The 21,919-nt window shown below is 42.8% G+C and overlaps 1 protein-coding gene across 1 annotated transcript in view; it reads left to right on the top strand.

The window, feature by feature from the left end:
• Nucleotides 1-21,919, top strand: part of VSIG10 (V-set and immunoglobulin domain containing 10) — a 43,726-nt gene that overhangs the window by 10,891 nt on the left and 10,916 nt on the right. The window contains exons 2-4 of the mRNA XM_060785464.2: nucleotides 13,545-13,829; nucleotides 14,620-14,916; nucleotides 21,078-21,350. Coding sequence (XP_060641447.2) covers nucleotides 13,545-13,829; nucleotides 14,620-14,916; nucleotides 21,078-21,350 — 855 coding nt within the window. The remainder of the gene's footprint in view (nucleotides 1-13,544; nucleotides 13,830-14,619; nucleotides 14,917-21,077; nucleotides 21,351-21,919) is intronic.

The following is a 21,919-nucleotide window of genomic DNA, read 5'->3' as shown; positions in this document are numbered from 1 at the left end:
GTGGGTCCACATTTCAGAAAGGCCATAGGAGCCATTTACTCAAGACAAAGGGCTAAACTAAAAATAAATGACCAAATGTCAAGTTATATGGAAATTCAAAAAGGAACAAGACAAGGCTGTCCCTTATCACCGCTATTGTTTATTTGGATGTTAGAAATCTTGAACGGAAGAATTAGAGAAGCAAGTGAAATCAAAGGAGTTAAGGTAAAAGGGTATGAATTTAAAGGAAAGCATATGCAGATGACGTGGTTTGTTTTTTAATGGACCCTTTAAGAAGCATGCATACTTTATTGAAGATTATCAATAAATTTAGCACTGTGTCAGGTTTTAAAATTAATAAAGAGAAATCTAAGAACTTATCTACAAGCAATATTGCTAAATTGGAGAAACTAACTAATTGTAATCAGGAGCCCCCGGTGGTGCAGTGGGTTAAAGCATTGAGCTGCTGAGCTTGTTGATCGAAAGGTCGCAGGTTCGATTCCGGGGAGCGGCGTGAGCTTCCGCTGTCAGCCCTAGCTTCTGCCAATCTAGCAGTTCGAAAACATGCAAATGTGAGTAGATCAATAGGTACCGCTCCGGTGGGAAGGTAACAGCGCTCCATGCAGTCATGCCGGCCAAATGACCTTGGAGGTGTCTACGGACAACACTGGCTCTTCAGCTTAGAAATGGAGATGAGCACCACACCCCAGAGTCAGACATGACTGGACTTAATGTCAGGGGACTACCTTTACCTTTTAACTAATTGTAAGGTAGTGCCAAAAGTAAAATATTTTGGAATATGGCTCTCCAACAAAAATAGTAAACTTTACCAAAATAATTATAACAAAACATGGAAGGAGATCAAAAGAGACCTCGTAAATTGGCAAAGACTTCAACTTACCTGGTTAGGGAGGGTAGTGGTTATAAAAATGATGGCATTACCTAAAATGTTATTTTTGTTTCAAAACTTACCGATTTTCAAGAGAGTAAAGGTTTTCAAAAAATGGAAGAGAGATTTGGTCAATTTCATTTGGAAAGGCAAAAAAGCCAGAATTGCTTATAGGAACCTTATTGATGGGAAAGACAGAGGGGGCTTGGCTCTGCCAGACCTCAGATACTATTATGAAGCAGCCAACTTTAGTTGGCTAAAGGATTGGATCAGACTGGAAAATAAGGAACTGCTTAATTTAGAAGGACATAATCTAAAATATGGATGGCATGCCATAGTGCAAGTGACCATGTGCTCTTGCAATTTGAGGTACAAAAGAAGGCCGAAACGAAGACAAGTCAAACCCGCATTTTGGACTTTAGGAGAGCTGATTTCCAAAAAATGAAGGAAACACTGAGCAGCATTCCGTGGACACAGATACTATAAGACAAGGGAGTTACGGATGGATGGGAGTTTCTCAAGAGTGAAATACTCAAGGCGCAGTTGCAAACCGTGCCAACAAAAAGAAAAAATAGGACAAGTGCAAAGAAGCCAGAATGGATGTCCAAAGAACTTCTAACTGTGCTGAGACACAAAAGAGACATGCACAAGAACTGGAAAAAGGGAGAAATCACCAAAGAAGAATTCAAACAAATAGCCAACACCTTTAGGGAAAAGGTCCGCAAGGCTAAAGCACAAAACGAGCTCAGGCTTGCCAGGGACATTAAAAACAATAAAAAGGGATTCTTTTCTTATGTCAGTAGAAAAAGGAAAAACAAGGAGGCGATAGGGCCTCTTCGAGGAGAAGATGGGGCAATGCTGACAGGGGATAGGGAAAAGGCAGAACTACTAAATACCTTCTTTGCCTCGGTCTTCTCACAAAAAGAAAGTCATCTTCAACCTCAGCAAGACGGAGTGGATGAGGGATTTGAGGACATCCAACTCCAAATTGAGAAACAAGTCGTACAGGAATACCTGGCCGCTCTAAATGAGTTCAAGTCCCCAGGGCCAGATCAACTACAACCAAGAGTATTGAAGGAACTAGCGGAAGTCATTTCGGAACCATTGGCAACCATCTTTGAGAGTTCTTGGAGAACGGGAGAAGTTCCAGCAGATTGGAGGAGGGCCAATGTGGTCCCAATCTTCAAGAAGGGAAAAAAGGGCGACCCAAACAACTACCGTCCGGTCAGCCTCACGTCAATACCAGGCAAGATTCTGGAAAAGATTGTTAAGGAAGTGGTCTGCAAACACTTAGAAACAAATGCGGTCACTGCTAATAGTCAACATGGATTTATCAAAAACAAGTCATGCCAGACTAATCTGATCTCGTTCTTCGATAGAGCTACAAGCTGGGTAGATGCGGGGAATGCCGTGGATGTGGCGTACCTGGATTTCAGTAAGGCCTTCGACAAGGTCCCCCATGACCTTCTGGCAAGGAAACTAGTCCAATGTGGGCTAGGCAAAACTACGGTGAGGTGGATCTGTAATTGGTTAAATGGACGAACCCAGAGGGTGCTCACCAATGCTTCCTCTTCATCCCGGAAAGAAGTGACGAGCGGAGTGCCGCAGGGTTCCGTCCTGGGCCCGGTCCTGTTCAACATCTTTATTAATGACTTAGATGAAGAGTTAGAAGGCAGGATCATCAAGTTTGCAGACGACACCAAATTGGGAGGGATAGCCAATACTCCAGAGGACAGGAGCAGGATTCAAAACGATCTTGACAGATTAGAGAGATGGGCCAAAATTAACAAAATGAAGTTCAACAGTGACAAATGCAAGATACTCCACTTTGGCAGGAAAAACGAAATGCAAAGATACAGAATGGGGGATGCCTGGCTCGAGAGCAGTACGTGTGAAAAAGATCTTGGAGTCCTCGTGGACAAGAAGTTAAACATGAGCCAACAATGTGATGTGGCGGCAAAAAAAGCCAATGGGATTTTGGCCTGCATCAATAGGAGCATAGTGTCTAGATCTAGGGAAGTCATGCTACCCCTCTATTCTGCTTTGGTTAGACCACACCTGGAATATTGTGTCCAATTCTGGGCACCACAATTCAAGAGAGATATTGACAAGCTGGAATGTGTCCAGAGGAGAGTGACTAAAATGATAAAAGGTCTGGAGAACAAGCCCTATGAGGAGCGGCTTAAGGAGCTGGGCATGTTTAGCCTGAAGAAGAGAAGGCTGAGAGGGGATATGTGAGAGGAAGCCACAGGGAGGAGGGAGCAAGCTTGTTTTCTGCTTCCCTGGAGACTAGGACGCGGAACAATGGCTTCAAACTACAAGAGAGGAGATTCCATCTGAACATGAGGAAGAACTTCCTGACTGTGAGAGCCGTTCAGCAGTGGAACTCTCTGCCCCGGAGTGTGGTGGAGGCTCCTTCTTTGGAAGCTTTTAAACAGAGGCTGGATGGCTATCTGTCAGGGGTGATTTGAATGCAATATTCCTGCTTCTTGGCAGGGGGTTGGACTGGATGGCCCATGAGGTCTCTTCCAACTCTTTGATTCTATGATTCTATGATTCTATCTATGGGATGAAAAGGACAGGGTGAATAAAGAATTCAATAGACATATAATAAGAGCCAGCCTTTTAGCAATGTGGAAAAGGTACAAGAAGGGGATAGAGCCAAAAATCCCCTTATGGCTGCGCCCACTGGAAGCTGCCCAGAGACCGGCCACACATACTGAATCTAGAACTTATGAAGAATATTTAGTCAAAGAGAAAGGGCAATGGACACTTAAAGGTAGAGAAGAATTGGGGAAAAAAGATTGGTTTTGTTTCTTTCAATTGCATGGTAGATTTAGGAAGGACGTAAAGGTAGGAATTGCCTCTAAAAAGTCAGAGTTAGAACTTATCCTTGAGAAGGGCAACAAAGGCCTAATATCCAGGCTCTATAATTACTTTTTAGAATACAATTTAATACATAACCAGATAAAAACTGTTATGATTACGTGGTCCAAAGATTTAGGTCGAAATATTGATTTGGAAGAATGGGAACATTCGTGGGAAAAGGGGTTTAAATTTTCAGTTGCCAGCTCAAATAGAGAAAATATGTTTAAAATGTTTTATAGAACCTACATAACTCCAGAATTATTGGCTAAAATAGAGAAAACAGGACAAGGAACTTGCTGGAGACGTAAGAAGGCAAAGGGTTCATTTTTCCATGTATGGTGGATGTGTAATATAGTTAAAGAATTTTGGGAAAAAGCGGTGAAGGAAACAAACAATATGATTAACAAAAAAGTTAAGAAAAACCCGGAAATGTGCCATTTAGGATTATTTAGAATGCATATCAGTGCAGGAGATGAAGAAATTTGTCAATATTGCTTTGTTGCGGCAAGACTAATAATAGCCAAAACTTGGAAAGAGGAAAAAGAGTTATCTATTAAAGATTGGAGAGATAAGTTAGCAGACTATATCCAAATGGCCAAGCTGACAAATAGCAGCAGAGGAGGAAATAATGAAGAATTTGCAAACAAATGGAGGCTGGCACTTGGGTATTTGGAAAAGAAGACAAAGGTAAACTTGAAGATTGCCATAAAGGGGATTCAGTGAAAGAAGATATTTGGGTAGTTGTTTAGTAATGCGATCCTGTTTTGAGGGGTTTTGGAGGTCAGGGGGTGGGGTTCACGGGTGGGGGATAGAGGGTTATGTAATGTTAAGGTATAAATAATTGTACAACCAAATCTGATTGTACATATATTTAATGAGCACTGAATATTGACTCTTTTGTAAAAAAATTTGCATATGTTTTCTTTGTTTATTTTTTCCCTTTTGTTCATTTGTTACACTATAAAACAATAAAAATTATTTAAAAAAAGACATTTGGGAGTTGTAGTTGTTGGGATTTATAGTTCACCTACAATCAAAGAGCATTCTGAACTCCACCAATGATGGAATTGAGCCAAATTTGGCACACAGAACTCCCATTCCAACCGAAAATACTGGAAGGGTTGGGTGGGCATTGATCTTGAGTTTTGGAGTTGTAGTTCACCTACATTCAGACAGCACTGTGGACCCAAACAATGATGGATCTGGACCAAACTTGGCACTGGGCCAATGTGGTTCCTAAGACCATCAGAAATATGTGATTTACAAAGGACTCCTAGTTAAGTACGAGGGGAGTTGTAGTTGAGAGAAATCTCAAGGAAGTGAGAGAAATCTACCCCTCGGAAGGAAGGGAAATCCACGCCTGGAAGTTATCATCATGGGGAAAAGGGGTCTTCACTGAAGCTTTCTCAGCAATCCTTTTTTCCACAACAAGCCATTTTTTTTTCAAATCCAATGATCACAGGAACAGAAAGAGAGGTGAAATCTCCTGGACAGGAGAAGAGGCAACAAGGGAAACACCACAGGGGTGTTAACCCTTCTCTATGCTATTCAAAACTAAAATATATATATTTGGCTAAAGTTACACTTTAAAATGTACCTGTTTGGACTTACATACAAATTCAATTTAAGAACAAAGCTACGGAACTCATCTTGTTTGTAATTTGGGAACTGCCTGCATTTGCTTTGAACTGGATTGTATGTGTCTACACTGTCATATAAACCAGTTTACCTGTCCGAACGGATTCTCCCCTATGAACCATCAAGGCTACTAAGATCTTCCGGGGGGGGGGGGGCTGCTCTCAGTCCTACCACCCTCACAATCACGGCTGGTGGGGACGAGAGACAGGGCCTTCTCGGTGGTGGCTCCCCGGCTTTGGAACTCCCTCCCACTAGAGGTTAGATCTACCCCCTCCCTCCTGACGTTCAGGAAATCGCTAAAAACATGGCTCTGGAATGCGACATTCGAGGATTGAACCTAGAACCTTCCCTGTGATGAATTATGATGAACTGTGACTATGAATATGATTATGACCATGACTGGATTGACGATTTGGTGTAGGAAACTGTAATGATATAATGATGATGTTTTTATTGTACTGAGTTGTACTATTTTAATATGTAATGATTTGTATTTGCTGTTTTTATATGATTGTATTTGATATGCACTGTAAACCGACCTGAGTCCCTCGTCGAGGTTGAGAAGGCCGGTATAGAAAACCTCTAAATAAATAAATAAATAAATAAATAAGTTCAAAGCAGATAATCTGGATTTTATGTGAGTGTAGAAGGGGCCTAAGTATACTTCCTCAGATGCTTGGAGAGCTTGTACTACCATTTCTTTCTCTCAGGCCCCATCTATACTGCCATATAATCCAGTTTCTGAAATCAAATTATCTGCTTTGAATAGGCCTCTATGGCAGTGTAGACGCCTATAATCCAGTTCAAAGCTGATCATCTGGATTCAATAACACGATTACATGGCAGTATAGATCTGGCCTCAGTTAGTCTTAAAGATGCTCCAAGATCCCTTTGCATATTGATAGTTCCAGACTAACTTGGTTTTGTTTTATTACTGATATTTTTATATCATTTTTAATGTTCTAGACTGCCTTGGGCACCATTACTGGGAATAGGCTGAGATACTGAATTCCATAAATAAGTATATCTATCATAGCTAAGAACATTAAGAGGAACTCTGCTAAATCAGTTAAACCCCTAATCCAGCATCCTGTTTTTGACAGCTGGATGCCTTTCTGGTAACTCTGGCCTTCCAAATATTTTGGTATTGCAGCCCCCATCATTTCTAGCCCTTAGTGAAGGCTCATGAAATGTGCTATTCAGAAATGACTGACGGCCCTCAGTTGCCACCTCTGCTCTTCACTGTCACTGTTAGTCATAATGGCATTATGTGTGTTGGGCCGAGGCATTTCAGATGATATTTACTTCTAAAAAAATTCAAGGCAAAGATTATGATGTGACGTTGGTTTCTTCTTTTGTGTGGACTGGTAAAATAGAGATGCTGCTTACACCCGAGGAGGGGGTTTCAAAATGTTTCACTGCCTGAATAAAAATGAGATCTTTTGTTTCACAGCTCTCTTTTGAGATGCTTATTGTACCAAGACTTGTTTTACGGCTTTTATGTCCTCCCCAAACTGAGATGTGGGCCTGTTTATTCCTTCCCTCAGAGTGCTTTTCTGAGCTGCCACCAGTTAGAAAAATTCCTTTTTTGGACTGAGAGATTTGGAGAGTTGTAATCCAAGAAGATTACAATTCAAATTCTGTTGAATATTCACTGAGCAGATTACAGCAATGGGAAGAATGCTTATTTGTACTGCAGGGATTCAGATCTTCCCTATTTTAGTTTGGGAAGGGATCTTTGTGAAATTGTGCTTTGAGTATTCCATGAAAAGTCAGGGAATCAATCAGGGCCAGCTAATACCTCACAACAAAGGATTCCCCCAAGCAGGAAGCAGCCAGGCTTTGAAGCTGCAAGGCTATTCAGTGCTAATCAAGCTGGCCAATTGCAAGTCACATTTGCCTCAAACAGACAAAGAGTTTCTTTGTTAGTGTTGATGTAGAGATTGTCTGGTTTGCCTACTCTGGAACATGCAACATATAATTGCCCTTCTTTAGGGGTCCCTTTCAAATCTATGATACTATATCTGTAATATACATGTGTGTGTGTGTGTGTGTGTGAGAGAGAGAGAGAGAGAGAGAGAGAATCATATATAACAATCTATATCTATGGCTGGATGGCTCTTTGTCAGAAATGAAGGGAGTTGGACTGGATGGCCTTAAGGCAGCATTTCTCAACCTGGGGGTCGGGACCACTGGGGGTCACAAGGGGGTGTCAGAAGGGTCACCAAAGACCACCAGAAAACACAGTATTTTCTGTTGGTCATGGGGGTTCTGTGTGGGAAGTTTGGCCCAATTCTAACATTGGCGGGGTTCAGAATGCTCTTTGATTGTAGGTGAACTATAAATCCCAGTAACTACAACTCCCAAATGTCAAGGTCTATTTCCCCCAAACTTCATCTGTGTGCATATTTGGGCATATGGAGTATTCGTGCCAAGTTTGGTATAGATCCTTCATTATTTGAGTCCATAGTGCTCTTTGGATGTAGGTGAATTACAACTCCAAAATTCAAGGTCAATGCCCACCAAACCCTTCTAGTGTTTTCTATCAGTCATGGGAGTCCTGTGTACTAAGTTTGGTTCAATTCCATCATTGGTGGAGTTCAGAATGCTCTTTGATTGTAGGTTAACTATAAATCCCAGCAACTACAACTCCCAAATGATAAAATCAATATTTTTTGAATGATGGTCACTCCTTGGGTTAGTAGGTGTCTTGTGGCCAAACAAGCAGAGCATTTTATATAACTTGCCTAGTTTCCAACAGACCTCATAACCTCTGAGGATGCCTGACATAGATGTGGGTGAAATGTCAGGAGAGAATGCTTCTGGAACATGGCCAGACAGCCTGAAAAACCCATAGCAACCCAGTTTGCAGACAGTTTACTCAAAAGAGTTCGGTTGTCTTTTGGAGGTCTCTCATGCATACAGTTATTGCAAGTTGAAACCAACTTGATGACACACGACATCAGCAATTTTATTGAGTTCGGTAGGTTTACTCCCAAGCAAGTGTACGTAAGATTGCAGCCCAAGCCTCATAAATAAATAAAGGCAAGGTTTCTAAGCAGAGCTGAGCCTTAGCCTAGGAAGCATATTGGCACTTAATAGCCATTAGCCATACCCTGCGTTCTCTGAAGAGGAGCATATCAATGCTTAATAACAGTTGCAAAAGCAATGCCTCCTTGCATTATTTTATCCTGTTTAGGGTACTACTCAAAGAGCCAAGTCATCCTCTTTGTTGTTGTTGTTCATTCGTTCAGTCGTCTCCGACTCTTCGTGACCTCATGGACCAGCCTACGCCAGAGCTCCCTGTCGGCCGTTACCACCCCCAGCTCCCTCAAGGTCAGTCCAGTCACTTCAAGGATGCCATCCATCCATCTTGCCCTTGGTCGGCCCCTCTTCCTTTTGCCTTCCACTTTCCCCAGCATAATTGTCTTCTCTAGGCTTTCCTGTCTCCTCATGATGTGGCCAAAGTACTTCAACTTTGTCTCTAGTATCTTTCCCTCCAGTGAGCAGTCAGGCTTTATTTCCTGGAGGATGGACTGGTTGGATCTTCTCGCAGTCCAAGGCACTCTCAGCACTTTCCTCCAACACCACAGCTCAAAAGCATCGATCTTCCTTCGCTCAGCCTTCCCTAAGGTCCAGCTCTCGCATCCGTAGGTTACTACAGGGAATACCATGGCTTTGACTAGGCGGATCTTTGTTGCCAGTCTGATGTCTCTACTCTTCACTATTTTATTGAGACTGGACATTGCTCTCCTCCCAAGAAGTAAGCGTCTTCTGATTTCCTGGCCACAGTCTGCATCTGCAGTAATCTTTGCACCTAGAAATACAAAGTCTGTCACAGCCTCCACGGTTTCTCCCTCTATTTTCCAGTTGTCAATCATTCTTGTTGCCATAATCTTGGTTTTTTTGACGTTTAGCTGCAACCCGGCTTTTGCGCTTTCTTCTTTCACCTTGATTAGAAGGCTCCTCAGCTCCTCCTCGCTTTCGGCCATCAGGGTGGTGTCATCTGCATATCTGAGGTTGTTAATGTTTCTTCCAGCAATTTTCACCCCAGCTTTGCATTCATCCAGCCCCGCACATCGCATGATGTGTTCTGCATACAAGTTAAAAAGGTTGGGTGAGAGGATGCAGCCTTGCCGTACGCCTTTCCCAATCTTGAACCAGTCTGTTGTTCCGTGGTCAGTTCTGACTGTTGCTACTTGGTCCTTGTACAGATTCCTCAGGAGAGAGACAAGGTGACTTGGTATCCCCATACCACCAAGAACTTGCCACAATTTATTATGATCCACACAGTCAAAGGCTTTAGAATAGTCAATGAAGCAGAAGTAGATGTTTTTCTGAAACTCCCTGCCTTTCTCCATTATCCAGCGGATATTGGCAATCTGGTCTCTCGTTCCTCTGCCTTTTCTAAACCCAGCTTGAACATCTGGCAACTCTCGCTCCATGTATTGCTGGAGTCTTCCTTGCAGGATCTTGAGCATTACCTTACTGGCATGAGAAATAAGGGCCACTGTACGGAAGTTGGAGCAGTCTTTCGCATTTCCCTTTTTTGGTATGGGGATATAAGTTGATTTTTTCCAGTCTGATGGCCATTCTTGTGTTTTCCATATTTGCTGGCAAATGGCATGCATCACCTTGACAGCATCATCTTTTAAGATTTTAAACAGTTCAGCTGGGATCCCGTCGTCTCCTGCTGCCTTGTTGTTAGCAATGCTTCTTAAGGCCCATTCAACCTCACTCCTCAGGATGTCTGGTTCTAATTCATTCACCACACCATCATAACTATCCTCAATATTATTATCCTTCCTATACAGATCTTCTGTATAGTCTCGCCACCTTCTCTTGATCTCTTCAGCTTCTGTTAGGTCCCTGCCATCTTTGTTTCTTATCATACCAATTTTTGCCTGAAATTTACCTCCAATGTTTCTAATTTTCTGGAAGAGGTCTCTTGTCCTTCCTATTCTGTTGTCTTCTTCCACTTCTATGCATTGCTTATTTAAAAATAGTTCCTTATCTCTTCTAGCTAACCTCTGGAATTGCGCATTTAACTGGGCATATCTCCCCTTACTATCACTGTTTCCTTTTGCTTTCCTCCTTTCTTGGGCTACTTCCAGTGTCTCAGCAGACAACCATTTTGCCTTCTTGGTTTTCTTTTTCTTTGGAACGTACTTTGTTGCCGTCTCCTGAACAATGTTGCGGACTTCTGTCCATAGTTCTTCTGGGACTCTGTTTACTAAATCTAGTCCTTCAAATCTGTTCTTCACTTCCACTGTATATTCGCTAGGAATGTTAGTGAGATCATATCTAACTGGTCTGTGTATTTTCTCTGATCTCTTTAGTTTTATTTTAAATTGAGCAATAAGAAGTTCGTGATCTGAGCTACAGTCAGCCCCAGGTCTTGTTTTCACAGACTGGATGGATGTCCGCCACCTTTGGCTGCAAAGGATGTAGTCAATCTGATTTCGGTGCTGACCATCTGGTGAAGTCCATGTATAAAGCCGTCTTTTAGGTTGTTGGAAGAGAGTGTTTGTTATACACAGTGAGTTTTCCTGGCAAAATTCTATCAGCCTGCGTCCCGCTTCATTTTGTTCTCCCAGACCATGCTTGCCTGTGATCCCAGTTGTCATTTGACTTCCCACCTTGGCATTCCAGTCTCCTGTAATGAAAATAATGTCTCTTTTTGGTGTATTATCCAGTAGGTCCTGCAGATCCTCATAGAACTGATCTACTTCTGCTTCTTCAGCAGCTGTGGTTGGGGCGTATATTTGGATCACTGTGATGTTGAAAGGCTTTCCTTGCACTCGAATTGAGATCATTCTGTCATTTTTTGGGTTGTATCCAAGCACCGCTTTAGCGAATTTCTTATTAATTATGAAGGCTACTCCATTTCTTCGATGTTCCTCTTGTCCGCAGTAGTAGATCTGGTGGTCATCTGATGTGAAGTGGCCCATTCCAGTCCATTTCAGTTCGCTGACCCCCAGAATGTCTATCTTTAGTCTTGACATCTCACCAATAACAACATCCAATTTGCCCTGGCTCATAGATCTTACATTCCAGGTTCCTATGGTGTGTTGATCTTTAGAGCATCGGATTCGTCGTTCACCTCCAGTACCGTCGGCCGCTAGCCTTCCTTTCGGCTTTGAGCTAGCTGCGTCATCACATCTGGGGCTAGTTGAACTTATCCTCTGCTCCTCCCCAGTAGCATTTTGGCCATCTTCCGACCTGGGAGTCCCATCTTCCAATGGCATATCGACATATCTCTGGTTGTACTGGTCCATTTAGTTTTCTTGGCAAGGATACTGGAGTGGTTTGCCATTGCCTTCCCCAGGGATCACGCTTGGTCTGCAATACTCTATTGTCCAGCTCCATGAGGTTTTCAGGGGTTTTTTGTTAGGTTTCCTAGTTTCCATTTGACAGGGAAGGGAGAGGAAATTGAAAAGCAGGAAAGGGAAATCTTGTGGCTACCTAGTTCTTTTTTTTAGTATGATCTTGCATGAATTAGAGCCCACTTCCTTGGGGACATTGATGGGGAAAATAGTTAGGCGTGCAATGCACACTTGCAAAGTGTAGGGCAATCATGAAATGGGATGTCGGGAATGACAGATCTCTCACCACTCATAAAAGTCTGAAAGAATTAGTTTACCACGAACACCTGTGGCTCCTGCATGCTAACACATGCAGCTGGTTGGTAACATCCCAAAATGGGAAAGGAACATTTCAGGCAAGTTAGTTCTGCTGAAGACAGTCTTTTTTTTCTTTTTTGAAAAATATGTTTTTGCTATATTCACAAATATAGTAGGAAAGAGCCCATTAGTATTTGCAGTCTGCTAATAAGTCATTAACTCTGTTCAAACTGCTCCTAATCAAATGTAATTTGTTAATGCATCCCAAATTAGCCTATTTTCCTGTCTAGCCTTCCATTGCATTTTTCTTTGTTCCACAACACTTAGTCTTAGGTCAGAGACTGATTATCCTGGGAGACCGAAAAATTACTCAGACTGGTTTGAGATTATTGCTATTTCTAACATCTGATTCGTGTCTGTTTATTCTCTTTTGTAGATACTGTCCTATTTCTCCTATATAGAATGGTAGCACAGTCAGCCCTCCACATTTGCTGGAGTTAGAGGTGCAGGACCCTTGTACAAGTGAAAACTGGGTGTTGAAATTGCTCCTTTTTAACTTGAGAGAATACATCTCGAGGAATTCAGGGTTCTTCCTCTGGCTGTTGACCACAGAATGGCATTAAGAGGATCTGGAGATTGTTAAAAAAACATTTTAATCAAATCGTCAAAGGTCAAACTCACAAACATGGCACTCCAAGAGTAGATTGTTCCTGGGTCTCAGACTTCCTTGCCCAATTGGGTTTTATCCACGTCATTGGGCTGTTTGAGAAAATCCTGCTGCAAATCCATTGTTTTGAGCAGGTACTGTGGTATTGCACATCTTGGCTATCAGTGCCAGATTTGGTATTGCGTTCACAGTAGAAGCTGAAGCCGTATCAAGGCTTCAGCTTCTGTACTTTTTCATTGACTAAATAAAGGTAGCACCGTTTTATGGATTTTGGAATTTGTTGTTGTTGTTGTTGTTTTTGTTTTTTTGCTGGATAGCTAATATGCTTTGTGTGCCTTAGGTGTCCATTATGAGAAGTCTTGTAGATTTGGGCACTCTATGAAAGATTCCTCTTGTTTCTGTATGATCCTGTGTTGGCTAGCATCCTGTCAGTACTTTCCACTCAGGTGGGTATTAGGGAGAGCAATATGGTGGCAGACAAGACTTGGAGTGTGACTGTAGAGCAGTGGTTCTCAACTTGTGGGTCCCCAGATGTTTTGACCTTCAATTCCCAGAAATCCTCACAGCTGGCTGAGATTTCTTGGAGTTGTAGGCCAAAACACCTGGGGACCCACAGGCCGAGAACCATTGCTGTAGGTATTTATGGGGTCTCTTTCTATTCAACTTGTGGTCTGGTATGCTTGCTGTTCCCCAGTAAGCAATGATGCACCATGCTTAGGAAGACTGCAGTTCCCATCCTACCAGACTCTGGGTGCTGTTGCCCAAAGAGTGACTTTTCCAAGATTGACATTGTTCCAACCTGGAGCATCCCAATGTCTTTGTGTTGCAAACCTTTGAGACAGTCTGTGTGGGTGTTGACTCCCCGCTTTCCCTCCTGCAGGAGATGACGTTTGGGTGGTGGGGGAACGTGGAGGGGAGGTGACCCTGAAGTGCCAGAACCCATCGTGGCAAGCGGTCCAAGTGGCCTGGTTTGAGGGAGAACCGGGCACCATCCCCATCCTCTTGTCCTCAGAGGGTGATCTCCCTTCCGACAATCGCTTCTCTTTACTGGGAAACACCTCCTTGCACATCTCAGGATTGCGCTGGGAAGATGAAGGCAACTACACCTGCATGACAACTCTGAACGGGATAAGCAGCCTGCACAGGGTCGAGCTGCTCGTAACCGGTAAGTTGGCAGCTACCTTGTTTCATTCTGTAGCCCAAAGATGCCTTAGAAGCAGTTAGCTTTCCGACCAGATACAGCAGGGTGGCATATCGAAATATATTTTGGCCAGAAGTACACATGTATGTACAGGTTGTCCTAATGTATGTCCCATGAGGAGAAATGAATGCACTCTCCTCTGTCACAGCACAGCCTACAATTACTCTCTCAGTTACTATTTTGCATCCAATTCTATTTTGCCAATTTAGAGCCACTGATTTCCAATAACAAACAAGAGTCGTATAAGCCAGTCAAAGCAAGTCTCACATGAAGAGCAGCTGCCCAAGACTCTCAGGCAGAGAAACTTACATAGAACACTACTCTCTGGGGTTTTAACTTGAAGCCACCAAGAATTGAAGCTGTGTGCATGGGGAAAACACACACTGATTGTTACTCCTTGTTGTTTTTCCCTAGTGAAGTCCCCCTGACTACTAACTCCCCATGTCCATAGGAGCTCAAATGTTTTCTTACTGATCGGATGACCTCGCTTGTTCCCAACACTGACTTTCTGGCTCTGTTCCCAGTCTAGTTTTCTATTTGCTTTGAAGGTGTGGTAGGCTGGTAGTTATGCAGCAAGCCTGTCCTGAGCAGAGAGCTACTCCCACTCTCTCCAAACAGCTCCAAAATGGTGTAACCTTAAAGTTGTGGGGTACCCCTTGTTTCTTGTTTTGGAATTTATGATCTGCTTTGGGGCCCTGGATGGAACTAGAAGGCCACATCTAAGTAAACAGGGCCACTTCTGTCTCCCTTCCAGATGGACCTAATGAAGTGAATATCAGCATCTCCCCCACTGTGGCATTGCCAAATGGCACACTGTATGCAAAGAGAAATGATGTCCTCAACTTCACGTGCACCAGCGACTCCTGGCCTATGCCCACAACTGAATGGGATTTCAGTTCCCCACGGGAGGTGTTCACAGAGGTCAATGGCACCCGGAGCTCTTTTATCCTCCATAACATTTCACCCAGATACCAAGGGAATTACTCATGTTTGGTCATCAACTGGATCAGTTCCCGCCATCAGACTGGGACCCGGGAACTCTTGGTCTATTGTACGTATCCTGAGCAATGCTAATTCATTATTCTTTGTTATTATTATATCCTGTCCTTCTTCTAAAGCAGGCCTCTTCAACCTGCAGTTGTCCTGGTGTTTTGGACTTCAGCTCCCAGAAGTCCTGATCATTGAACAAGCTGGACAGGGCCACTGGGAGTTGGAGGCACAAGCATCTGGAGATTGAAGAGTCCTTATGTAAAGAGTTCAAAATGAAGTCCACAGTATTCCTCTTGGAGTGGGACAGAGTTCTCAGTAAAAAATAAAAATCAAGCCCAAGAGGGGTGAAATGAGAGAAGGTCCAGCAGCAGCAGGCTAAAGCAACCCCCAGCCTCTGATGGCTGCCTGCTCCTGCTCTAATTCCTTAGTCTGTTCTGGCCTTGGAGATGCTCTGTGAGCTTTTTTTTCTGAAAATGTTAGTCACTAAGCAGTGAATATGTTTTCAGTACTAGGAAAAATGTATTGATTTCCTGCCTGAAAGCTGTTTTTGATTAAGAGAAGCAGAGGGAGGAGGGAAGTCATTTTGCTGTTGGGGTAATTAAAAAGCCGAGAGACAGATCTGTTGCAAACAATCTAGTCAACCTTTGGTCCTCCAAGTGTTTTGGGCTGCAGCTCCCAGAATCCCAGCCAGTTTACTAGCTGTTAGGAATTATGGGATCTGAAGTCCAAAACACCTGTTGGACTATAGATTGAGAATCATTTATCTAGATCCCCAGTCAATAGAAGTGGGATCTGGATCTGATAGATCTTTAGGTTGTTTGCAGAACATTAACAAGGATTTCTGACATTTAAAAGTAAAAAGAAAATTACTCTGACCCCAAATGATCCTGTTGAAGCAAATTACAAATGGGAATGAGAGGTAGCCAAGAGTGGGCTTGTGCATGGAAGGGTAGTGAGTTCTTTTCTGTCCTACTGAAAGCAAATACCTGGGCCCCAAATTCCTTGAGTACAAAGTTTTGAGATTATAATTTTTTTGCATTGGGTTTCAGCTGATAAATCTTGGAGTATATAGCTGGATTTACACTGCCATATAATCCAGATTATCAAAGAAGATTGAAATTATCTGCTTTGAACTGGATTATATGAGTCTATGCTGCCATATAATCCAGTTCAAAGCAGATAATCTGGATTTTGTATGGCAGTATACATCTGGCCTAAGACTCAATGGAGCAATAGGTTCAAATGACAGGAAACGAGATTCCACTGAACATGAGGAAGACCTTCCTGATTGTAAGAAGAGTGGTTCAACAATAGAACCCTCTGCCTTGGAGTCTGTCAGAAGCTCCTTCCTAAACAGAGGCTGGATGGCCATCTCAGGGGTACTTTGATTGTGCTTCTCCTGCATGGAAGAAAGGGGTTGGACTGGATGGCCCATGTGGTCTCTTCTAACCCCAGGATTCTATTGTTCTAAGTATGCCATTAAGACAGTAGGTATAGCATAGAGGCGTTGCTGGACATTAGTTGGGACACAAAAAGGTCCCTCCCACTGAACAGATTTCAGGCCATAGGTGGACATATATAGGAAGAGGCACTGCTCCAAGTACTGAGGTCCCAAAGTATTCAAGACTTTGAATGTAATTACCAACATCTTTGAATACCATCTCAACTCTGGAAACCCAGCAGGGGAGCTTAGGTAACACATCCTCTCTCAGCCCCCTTCTGAACAAATCGTGCCACGAAAGCTCCATGATAGATTTGCCTCACGGTTGCCATAAGTCAGAAAAGACTTCCAGGCACGCAAAAGCCAAAATCCCCTGAGAGTTGGTCAGCATGCTGTGTCCACTGAGTAGGCCTAGTCTTTCGAGCTCCCCAACCAACAATTGTCTTTTTGCCTTGAAGTTTTTGTATCCTTAAACCTCCCCCCAAAACTTTGGTAGAAGAGTGTTATTATTTTGGGTGCCTAAGCAACGGCACTCGCCACCTGAGCATTCGAAATAGAAAGAACAGTCATGTAACCAGTTCCCAGCCAAATACCGATCGGTTCAATTTTCTTGAGTTTGACTTTAATTTGAAAGGCAGAGATTTCAGGTTCTCTATACCTCCCTTCATGACAATACTTCAGTTCCGGGGTTTAAAAGCAGGAAAAGAGATACAGAAACATTGCAATAAAAATGAGGAAAAAGGCCCGATTGTGATCAAGTCCAAATCAACCAATTTGAAGCCATGTCTAAAGTTGGGATGTTATGCAACCTTTAGAGATGTTCAGCCTTGAAGCTTGGAAGATCATATTGGATTTCTTCTTGCCTTCCATGTAGTGTTGGACTACAACACCCATTAGCCCACATGCCTGTTGGTTAGGGACAGGGCTATAGCCAAGGGGGGGATAGGGGTTCAACCCCTCCTTCCCCACATCTTTCAGGTTAAAACTGGTTTACTCAAGAATTTTAAGTGGTTGACTAAATCCCCATGTTAAGTCTATGAGAAGCAACAATTAAACAGGTCCCTCCAGAACTGCAAGCATTATCTCAAGCAAATGTTGACAATTTATTCACACTGTCATTCCTTGCAGCAATAGCTGATATAGTGGAAGCAACCAAGTTGGTCCACCCATAACTGGCAGGCAAAGCCTAAGGCGCTCGGGGGGGGGGGGGGGGGAGTAGGGGGAAAGATTTGAAGGTCATCCCGAAGGATATCAGACTTGGTGGGGATGGTTGACAGGGGCAGAGCGGCAGGCTATTTAAGGCTGCTCTGCCCCCTGCTGTGCTTTTTGCTTCATCATGAGGTAGAAGGCAGGTTTCTAAGGGGGAATTAGGCCTTTCCCTCCTTGCTCGCCCCACTTTTCCAGATAATAGGGTTCTCATTGTAATGCCTATATATAGGTCAGAAGAGCTGCAAGACCAAGAACAAGCCACAAGAGTAAAGACAAAGATCCATCCAGAGGAAAAGTGTTCTTCCCATAGATCAAGGGAACCACTGACCACATAGGGAAACTGATGAGGAAACACAACCTGCAAACTATCTACAGAGCCACTAAAAATCCAACAAATGCTACATTCAGCAAAGGACAAAAGGGATCCTCTCACCTATGCAGGAGTCTACCGCATACCATGCAGCTGTGGATGAGTCTACAGAGGGACCACCAAATGCAGCGATGCCCAAACACGAATCAAGGAACATGAAAGGCACTGCAGAGTAATTCAACCAGAGAAGTTAGCCATAGCAGAGCACCTGATGAACCAACCTGGACACAGGATATTATTGGAGAACACAGAAATGCTGGACTACTCTAACAACTACCATGTCAGGCTGCACAGAGAAGCCACTGAAATCCACAAGCATGTGGACAATTTCAACAGAAAGGAAGAAACAATGAAAATGAACAAAATCTGGCTACCAGTATTTAAAAACTCTAAAATTATAACAGTAAATAAAAAACAAAACTCAGAGGGGAACTCCAGACAAGAAACAATCAAGAACAGCTAATCAACTCTCAACAAGGAATTCCCCCAGGCTGGATCAAGCCACACCTAAAAACTGTCAGGCCAGCAAATGCTAATCAAGGTGGCCAATTGAAACATTCACACCTAGCTCCAACAGACAAGAGTTCTTTCTCCCACCCTGGACTTTCCACAGATATATAAACCCAATTTTTCTACTTTCCAACAGACCTCACAACCTCTGAGGATGCCTTCCATAGATGCAGACGAAACATCAGGAGAGAATGCTTCTAGAACATGGCCATATAGTCCAAAAAATCTACAACAACCTATATATAGGTTGTTTTCAACTCTTAAATGTTTGAAAACATACATAAGAGGCAAGAAATGTTGAAAAATTGAGATAAAACACCTTCCTTATCTCAGCCGCTTTGACCTTCCAAGTTGCTACTTGAAGGCACGAACTGGTAAAGACACCGGACTCCTTAATTCAGCTTTCACCGAAAGTGGCACTTTATCTTTTATTTATTTACAAAATATACAAAACAATCTTCAATCATGTCCGATCACATCTCGGCACACAGCAAGAAACACATTCCTCTCTTATCAGAGCTTTTTCATCCAGTGAAACACAGGAAACTCCAAAAGTGACACTCTACCAATACTACACATCTCTATGTTTTAACCCATGCGTTTCTGAAATCACACAGTTTAAACTATAAGCAATTTTCATACCATATATACTGACAAGAAAGACTAACTGGATTTGCACTCTTGAGTGTCCACTGAAGTTTATCAATGGAGCCTGATTTCTATCACAGTGTATTGACACAGTATTCAAGTGTTTCCAACAGACGTTGTGGTATTCTTTTGTCACTATAAATTCCCCGTTAACAGCCATTCTCAGTTATTGTCGGTTATTTTAAGACTTGAAACTTTGTAACTGAAATAGAAAATTGATTTCATTAAGTCTAGATAAAAATATAGAATGAACCATACTATTTGAATTATTTTGTGTTATGGAACTACTCTTCATGATTGGCTAAAAAGTTTCAACCCTGCCCACAAATTTATTTTTTGGCTCTGGCTCTGGTTAGGGATGATAGCCCACCAACTTCTGATTTGCTTACAGTGATAGATTTAAACCAAAGAGAGTCCAGTCCTCACTCAGCCGGACCACTTATTAGATTGTAGCTCTCTCAGGTGTGTCTACCTCACAGGGTTTTTTGTAAGGATAGAATATAGAGAAGAACTGTGTGCTGCTCTGAGTTCCTTTGGGTAAAAGCAAGATAATTCGATTAAACCCAATGGCTAAATAAATCGAAAGGCAGATTTAAAACACTGAAGAATTTTCAAGTTCCCAGACTGTAATTGCACTGAGAAAAAAATCATTAAAGCCTGGTCCTTGTTTTTCTCCCCCAAGAACCCAGCAGCAGTGTAGATCATTTGTTGTTATTTGCTGTCACGTCGTCTGTGGCTTATGGCAACCCTTTGAATGAGCGACCTTAAAGAGCTTCAATCGCAACACTCTGGTCTTGCGGGCTCAGGGCGGATGTGGCTTCCTTGATTGAATCAATCTGTCTGTAATGTAGTCAGCCTCTTTTCCTATTGCCTTCCACTTTACCCAGCATTATCGCCTTCGCTGATGAGTCATGAACATTTTTTCCCTCCCAATTTGTCCAGCTTCTCATTTTTTCTGATAAAAGTGAAGCTAGGAGAAGTGCCTGTGCACTTCCGTTTGCATCTTTTTCTCCCTTCCTCATTGCTTTGATTCATGTATAGGTAAAACTGAATGGTTCCTGAGTGCCGGCAGGGCTTTGATTGGTAAATAAAAATTGCCATTTGGCCACTCAAATCAGAAAGTCAGGGCAACCTCTTTTTCTTGAGTCTGTGGTCCCTTCAACACTGCCATATAATCCAGATTATCAAAGCAGATAATCCACATTATCCTCTTTGAACTGGATTATATGTGCCTATACTGCCATATAATCCAGTTCAAAGCAGATAATCTAGATTTTATATGACAGTATAGAAGAGTTCTGTGCAGTCTTTTGCTTGATACTGCTTGTCAGTCAGCCTTCCCCTGCTAACCTGATACCCTCTGGATATTTTGAACTATAGCTCTCATCAGGTGAATAAGCATGGAGGCAGCAAGGGAAAAAGGGTTGGAGTTGTTGGAGAGGGTGGCTGGTAATAGGTGGGGTTGCTGGAGGAGCAAAGCGCAGAATTGATTTTTCTGAAGGAAGGCTTACCTTAGAAGCCCCCCCCCCCAAAAAAAACCCTATTGTTTCAAATCCATATGATGCTGGGACTCGGTTTGCTAGATGTTATAATTAATGCACTGTAATGGGAACTTTAAAAAGTGACGAGATTCAAGGCATGGCCTTCTCAATGAGGGAGGAGGACAACCGCATGGTTCAAGTGCTGGCTTTTGTGGCTTCTCCTGTTGCTGCCTCATGCTCTGTTGTGGGGTTTGAGGTGACCCCGAACTAGAGGGCAGGACAGCATGTTTTGTACTGTGGACTTCTTAATATTCAGGATTTTGTTTGCAAAATAAAAAACAACTACTAAGTATCCACTTAAAAAACATAACTAAAACAGTAAATAACTACTTTGAGGTCTGGAACTACAAGTGTTATAAATTGCTTTTAAGTTTCTACATTCTAATCAAGCTGTGCACATATGTGTTTAATTTTATTGATTGTTGATAGATATTACAGGGGGCTCTGAAAGTTGCAGGGCTCCCCCTCATCTTCCAGCTAATAATGTATGCTTCTACCTTCAGATCCCCCTCCATCATTACCCCAATGCTGGGCACAGACCCTCACAGAAGACTATGTAGGGGTGCAGCTGTTCTGCAGCTGGACTGGGGGCTACCCTCATTCCACTGTAGAGTGGACAGACCCAGAGAACCAGAACTGGACTCTTAGTACGACTGATGGAGTAGACTTTGCTGTGGTGACACTGAACCATGCACAAGTGCTCCATGGGAAGACGTTTGAGTGCCACGGAAGGCACATTCTGAATGAGGAGAACCAAGTTTGCACCATCCAATTGGGTGAGTTATTGGCAAAACTAAGTTACTTTCCTTAGTTATAGTTTCCAGAATTCACCAGCCAATTAGGATGTAGATTTTGAGAGTTGTAGTCCAAACAGTAACTTTATGAAGCTCTGGCCATGGGGTATGTTCCCACGTCACAGTAAAGCTATGGTTCATATTAATTATGGTTTCCTGCTTGAGCCCCTCATTTGCACTTCTTCCTTATGAAGCAGACACTCTGCCCCTAAGCCAGTGGTTCTCAACCTGTGGGTTCCTAGATGTTTTGGCCTTCAACTCCCAGAAATCCTAACAGCTGGGAAAATGGCTGGGATTTCTGGGAGTTGTAGGCCAAAACACCTGGGGACCCACAGGTTGAGAACTGCTGCCCTAAGCCATAGCCCAGCTCTGGTTCACGTCCAGCTGTGGCCACCTTTCCTGCCACTTTTGGCAATGTTGATAATCTTGCATTTCCCCCCAAGTTGGCATTCAAGGTAATTTACAAATTCAAAAGTTATACAGTACAAAACCTTGTGCAGGTTTCTTGTCATTACAATAATATCTCTTTCAAGTCAATATGGGAATATTTT

This window comes from Anolis sagrei, chromosome X (assembly GCF_037176765.1).
Source record: "Anolis sagrei isolate rAnoSag1 chromosome X, rAnoSag1.mat, whole genome shotgun sequence".
In the NCBI taxonomy this organism is placed as follows: domain Eukaryota; kingdom Metazoa; phylum Chordata; class Lepidosauria; order Squamata; family Dactyloidae; genus Anolis; species Anolis sagrei.
Note: the sequence above shows the minus strand (reverse complement) of the source record. Positions and strands in the feature narration are given on the sequence as shown.